This window comes from Cupressus sempervirens, chromosome 6 (assembly GCF_028749045.1).
Source record: "Cupressus sempervirens isolate cs-2001-9-10 chromosome 6, ASM2874904v1, whole genome shotgun sequence".
NCBI classification, from domain to species: Eukaryota; Viridiplantae; Streptophyta; class Pinopsida; order Cupressales; family Cupressaceae; genus Cupressus; species Cupressus sempervirens.
In genome coordinates this window covers 34,674,433-34,680,716 of record NC_143123.1, presented here as the reverse complement: position 1 = coordinate 34,680,716, position 6,284 = coordinate 34,674,433, and the positions used below count along the sequence as shown (strand labels likewise).

Below are 6,284 nucleotides of genomic sequence, written 5' to 3'. Positions count from 1 at the left end.
ATGTGTTTAGAAGGTGGGCTCAAGGAAATGGAATATAGGACGTCTAAAGATTTACCAATTTATCATTCATTAACTGTCCCAATTGTATTGGACCATCTTGACCGACCCACTTTATCAATTCTAAAATATACCAAATTTAAACTCCACGTTCGGTTTGGATGTTCAATGTTTACATGAGACGGCTAAGCGGTCAAAGAAGGTTGGTTTAAGTTTAGCAAACATTCTCAAAGTGACGTAAGTCGATCCAATAAGTTAAAACCACCTCCAATGGTCAAAAATGGCAGGCACTTTGGATATTCTGAGGCTGACAAAGATGGAGATAATAAAGAGTTTGTTCCGAATATACAACCTACATATTCTTCTTCCCCACCATACATCTCCACAAAAGGAAGAATAAGCAAACAGAGAAAACTGCAAAAATGTTTATGCAAACTATTTGCAGCTATTTTCCTGGCAGTGGAGATAAAAAAGTGGCTGAAGCTTCTGCTAAAGTTGGAGAAAACACCAATTCCAACCAAGATGAAGTTGGAAAGAGCACAGCTAAAAATGGAGGAAAAAGATATGCGCCTCGTTATAGAGGAGTGAGGGAGCGGCCATGGGGGAAATTTGCAGCGGAAATAAGGGATCCTGCTAAGAAGGGGGCTAGACTTTGGCTGGGTACCTTTGAAACTGCTGAAGATGCCGCGCTTGCATATGACCGTGCTGCCTTCAGAATAAGGGGATCCAAAGCACTGCTGAATTTTCCCCTCCACGATGCAAACTACAGAGTTGGTTCAACACAGGCTCAAACTAATTTGGCCCCTGGACATATGGAGAGCAGTGGGAGCTCCAGGAAAAGAGGGCGGGAAGAGACGGAGACAATCGAGAAACTTCTTTTTCCTCCAACCATTAGGGCGAGGATGTTTGAACAGTAATACCTGTACCATGGTTAAGGGCTTTCTTCTTTTTACATGTCTAGTTTGTGAATAATAAATACTACCCATCAATTTATGGATGTAGAATTGAACCATCTTTGTAGAACATTTCAGTGTTTGAAACTCGCTACCATCTGTGTACAAGTAGAATTCTTCCTATTGATTGTTCTAGAGTAATGTTTGATAGTTGTAACCGGCAATCAATTTTTTTCAGAAAATTTGTGTTATAAATGGAAGAAATGTCTTTTGTAATATTATTCTACTGGCGAAGTTGAATGGCTCATAAGAGCCCACTAGGGATCAACTCTTACTGAGTGCAAGGCTCCGACACCATAAGAGATGAGGCCCCAGTGATTTTGACAGTGTGGATATCCCTCAGTCTTTGGCTCTAAGCTGACAAGGTTTAGCTCAAAGAAAATAATAATAATAATAATACCAAGAAAATCTACATACAATTATGTCAAATATTTAAGTTTGTTTTCAATTTCTTTTAATAGATATTCTGTGTCTTTCATCTTGGGTTAGCATTTAAAGGATAATGCCAATGATCTTCTTAATATTACTCTATTTTTTTCATATTTCATATTTCAAGTATGTATTTCAATTGGATTATATATGTATTTATAAAAAATATTTTTTATTTTTCTAAACAAATTAGTTAATGTCTTGTTAGAGTCCATATTATTCAATTGTACTTTTGTATGGTTGATTGTTCTAACCAATATTATTGATTGTTTTGCAACATTTTGTTTAATCTCATTGTATGCCCCTCCATTATAAAACTCAATGGTTATATAAAATGACATTAAAAATATATAAGTTACATTATGATTTTTTCACTATTTATTGTATTATTAATTAACCTATTATTTATTAATAGATTTCACATTATTTGATTTGATCATGAAGAAACATTGTCAAAATTAAATTGTTCTACAACAAAAATAGAGTAAATAACTTTTAAAAGAAAAATAATAGAATGATAATTTTTGTAGATGATAAATATAAAGAAATAGTTTCCTTTATGTAGGCTTTGGAATTTATGATTCTATATAATAGTTGTCTATTGAATCGTTTAGTATTTGAAGGATGAAACACATATGTATGATTACTAGCATTAAAAGAATATATCTTAATAGGACAAAATCGATACCTAATTGTTGCTTGTGAAGGATTTAAATGAGACTCGGGTGATACCTAATATCTTCAATTCGAGAGATGACTTGAGTTCTCATTAGTCTTCGGAGATTTTTTATTATATTTATTTAGATGTGTTCACTCCAGCAAATGTTCCTTCAATATTTTAATGTTTGTAATTTATTTTATTTGTGTATGAGATGGAAGAAGGATGTTGATGATTTTTTTCATTAGAAAATTTAAATTTTTTAGTTAGTTTAAGGAATCTGAGTCCTTGGTCAGAAATAGGATTCTAGTAGAAACATTGATTTTTTAAGATTGATAATGAAAATGACTTTTGTTCAATAAAATTTGATAGATTTAATAAGGAACATTTGACTAGGGCACACGATTCCATAAATTCCATTAAAAATGGAGTTATATAGAGGATGAACATAATCTTAATGAAGAGGGATACTAGTATGTTGAGTGGTCTTTTTCTTGGACAAATGTTTTGGCATAACATCATAGCCACTAAATTATATTTAATTAATAGATCTACCACTTCAAAAAGAATTGAGAGGATATACGTACAAGTATGGTATATTTTGAGTCTTTCATTGAGACACACCCAAATCTTTGGTTGTAAGGTGTATGTTCATATGCCAAGTGATAAAAGATCAAAATTGGAGAATAATATAGTTAAATGTATCTTAATTAGCTATGGTATTAGTGTAAAATATTACAAGAAATATAATCCACTAAGTATAAACTTGGTTCTATATAGTACAAGTGTGATCTTTTATGATTTGGAACCTTCCACTCTTGATTTGTAGCCAGAGAAGGAAGAGAAAAAATGAGGTAGTTAAAATACCATGTTCTTTCATTAAAAATGAACTACTTAAACGTATTGGACCTAAGGATAAAGAAATATTTCATAGATTAGAAATATTTGAAGACAAGAAAGAAGCTCAAACTCAACCATTGTTAATATATATTCTAGTAGCCAGAGACTTGATAGATATGAATATTCATAAGAAAGGTTTGGATATTGTTTTTGGGTTCATGTTGCATGCTTCTTGTGATTTTGACATTAATAAACCCAACACTATTAGAGGGGCTATGGGTATGCATGATGCTAATTTTTGGATGGAATCCATGGATGAAGAGATGAATATGTTGAATAAAATTGCTTCATCTGATCTGGTATCTTTTCCTAATGAACAAAAATTTATTGGATGAAAATGAGTGTTAAAGGAGAAATAGAGCCTACATGAAAATATTAAGAAGCATGTGGCACAATTACTCATTAAGAGATACTCACATGTGAAATAAATTGATTATGGTGAATGTTGTCACATATAAATTAGTTGATATTCATTTGAATCCTATTACCACTTGAAACAACTTATGACTTTGTAGTTGAGTATTTCAAAATTTAAAATCCTTGTGCAATTTTGAAAATTTGAAAATATGTCTACCTTATACTATAATGAGAAAAGGTTATGTCAATTGAAAATAAGAGAAGTGGCTTCAAATTGAAATATAAAGATATTAGATAGATAATTATGTCATTATGCAGTTCTTATAATGTGTGTGTGTGTGTGTGTGTGTGTGTGTGTGTGTGTGTGTGTGTGTGTGTGTGTGCGTGTGCATGTTTATGTATATGTGTGTGTGTATTTATATTATATAAACACACACATAGATATATTATACATATATACATGTGTGTGTATACATATATACATATATACATGCGTGTGTGTGTGTGTGTGTGTGTGTGTGTGTGTGTGTGTGTGTGTGTGTGTGTGTAGAAATCCACTAGGAGAAATTATGGTGAACAAGGGGAGGAAGAGATAGGTAGTGAATGAAAGAATAAGGAGGACATAGGCGGTGACCAGGATAGCCCTATGCCTTCATGTGTGTCTGATACTTTTAAAATTGAGGCTAACACTCCAAAGTCTAGGAAAGAGGGTGATGTAGGTGAGTAGGGCACAATTACTTCCCTTGTTAGAGTCGATAATATGGGTAGTCAAACCGAAGGGGTGGAACTTGTAGGGGGAGATAAACATAAAGAAGGAAATACGATGGGGGGTAACATTCAAAAGCAGAAAAGCACTATGGAAAAAAATCCTACTATCAAACAACCTTAGGGTAATCTGGATTTTACTAAGCTGGAGGAATCTATCACTAGCATGAACAAGAAAAATGTGGACCTGGAGGAAAAATTTGATAGTGTTGCCAACTTTTCTATGCACTTGATGCATTATGCTGCTACTACCCTTCACCTGTTGCAAGCTGGTAAGGATGAGACTACAGATGCCAAAGACATGGAGACTACTTGGTTGTTGTACGACTTCCTTGTTAACAATTGGTTGTGCTTGCTTTTGGAGAACTTGAGGATGCGTATGCTTCTGGAGAACTCGAGGATGTCTAAGCTTCTGGAAAACCTAAGGAACCAGGAAAAGGAGTGTTAACTTCTTCTCATCTTCCTTCTTTTTCTTTTTGTTTATGAGAGCTAGTTTATGCTTGGCCCAGGGGGCTTACTTTGATGTTAATTATTGGACTTGTTTATTGCCCATTGATGTTTACTGGGCTAGTTTTATGTATAACTTTGACAATATTGTAGTTATTAGTTATAGTAAGTTCAAGTATAAAAACATTTTAGTTTGAGGGTTTTTAATATTTAGGAAGGAGGTTGGTTAATCATATGATAATGACTTTCAGCTGATTCTCAACCTTGGTTTTTCTGCTTTGGACCAGCCCTCATTTTGATTGGTTTTTAATATAAAAATATTAAATTTATTATATATTATTTTAATAAAAGAAACTCATCGATGAAATAGAAATTAGATTTGAACTGTTTTTAATTGCTTTCATAATATTATTTATTTTAAAAAATCACTTTAACGCATAAATATATATATTTTATAAATATCTATTAATAAAGAAATAATAACACACACTTTCAAAACATTGATGTTTTTAATTCCATTATTTCTTTATGAAGATATATTTGTAGTGGGTTGTTATAATAGACGACCGAGTGGTCAAATCAAATGGCTGATTTGGATTTTACCACGAGTAACAAAATTTTATTGGTCTCGAAAGGAGGCTGGTTTGACTCTTTCAAATCTGTTACAGTAATGCAACAGTTTTGTCCATGTCTATATATTTTGTCCACACTGGATCATCCCAAAGTAAAAATAGAAACCTCAAACTCCAACCATGGACATTCACACCATTCGCTGGTATTTGCTTGGCGATGGAGATAAGATGGATAATTGCTCTTCGGACAAAACTTCCACTAATTTAGCGGAGGAGATGAAACCTAAAGCGAATAAAAGTAAAATCCCCATACATGGAAAAAAACCAGCTGGAAATGGAAAGAAAAGATCGTTTTCTCACTACAGAGGAGTGAGGGAGCGGCCATGGGGGAAATTTGCAGCGGAAATACGAGATCCATCCAAGAAGGGGGCTAGAGTTTGGCTGGGCACCTTTAAAACCGCTGAAGAAGCCGCGCTCGCATATGACCGTGCTGCTTTCAGGATTCGAGGGTCAAGAGCCCTGCTAAACTTTCCTCTCTACTTTGTAAACTCTGGTGATTCATCACAGGCTACTAGTGATATGGGTCGAGGTCACATGGAGAGCGCTTGCACCTCCAAAAAGAGAGGGAGAGAAGAGGAAGTTATGCTGCCTTCTCCTTCAACTCGTTCTTCCATTTCACAGTTTGGTGAGGACGTTATCAGTTTCCCTATGCTTTGAGGAAACACAAGATCTCTAGTTTACAGTTGGGGTTTTTACATTAAAAACTGTCAAGCTCTGTCAATTTGCTAATGGATGCTGATTGGAAGCACCATTATCTAGTATAACATTTATTGAGCGATCATTGTGTGAAAACTTTTCTCTTTCATTTTTATCTTATTTTGTATGGCTTGTTCGGAGAAGCAGTTGCCCTTGGATGAATAAATATTCTTATTGGAGATATACACAGCTTAAACAAAATATGTCATTTGCACATATTAAGTTTTTAGCTAAAGTCTATTATTAAATTATTAGCATCACGTATTTCTCATATCAATCTTAAATATGCTATGAGCTTATAATAAAGGAAGTTTAGATATGAAGTGATTTTACATATTCTGAAAAGAGACTACACAGAATAGCTGAAGAAGTTTCTGGAGAAAGGGAAAATCTAGAGGATGTCATGTCTAATAATGGGTATGCTTGTTCTTGTCTCCCTGCCCGCTTTGC

General features: G+C 33.9%; 2 protein-coding genes across 2 annotated transcripts; both read left to right on the top strand.

The window, feature by feature from the left end:
- The first annotated feature begins 289 nt into the window (after positions 1-289).
- On the top strand, positions 290-1,166 carry LOC149550950 (ethylene-responsive transcription factor 14-like). The gene has a single exon (XM_089786511.1). It carries the CDS (start codon positions 420-422, stop codon positions 912-914), a length of 495 nt encoding a protein of 164 aa, XP_089642637.1. The 5' UTR covers positions 290-419; the 3' UTR covers positions 915-1,166.
- A 4,046-nt stretch (positions 1,167-5,212) lies between these two features.
- Positions 5,213-6,017, top strand: LOC149550949 (ethylene-responsive transcription factor 6-like). Its single transcript, XM_089789600.1, has one exon. It carries the CDS (start codon positions 5,259-5,261, stop codon positions 5,793-5,795), a length of 537 nt encoding a protein of 178 aa, XP_089645726.1. The 5' UTR covers positions 5,213-5,258; the 3' UTR covers positions 5,796-6,017.
- The last annotated feature ends 267 nt before the right edge of the window (positions 6,018-6,284 follow it).

Excerpts from the sequence above, each read along its gene's own strand:
- LOC149550949 (XM_089789600.1), top strand. The coding sequence starts at position 5,259 with ATGGACATTCACACCATTCGCTGGTATTTGCTTGGCGATGGAGATAAG.
- LOC149550950 (XM_089786511.1), top strand. The coding sequence starts at position 420 with ATGTTTATGCAAACTATTTGCAGCTATTTTCCTGGCAGTGGAGATAAA.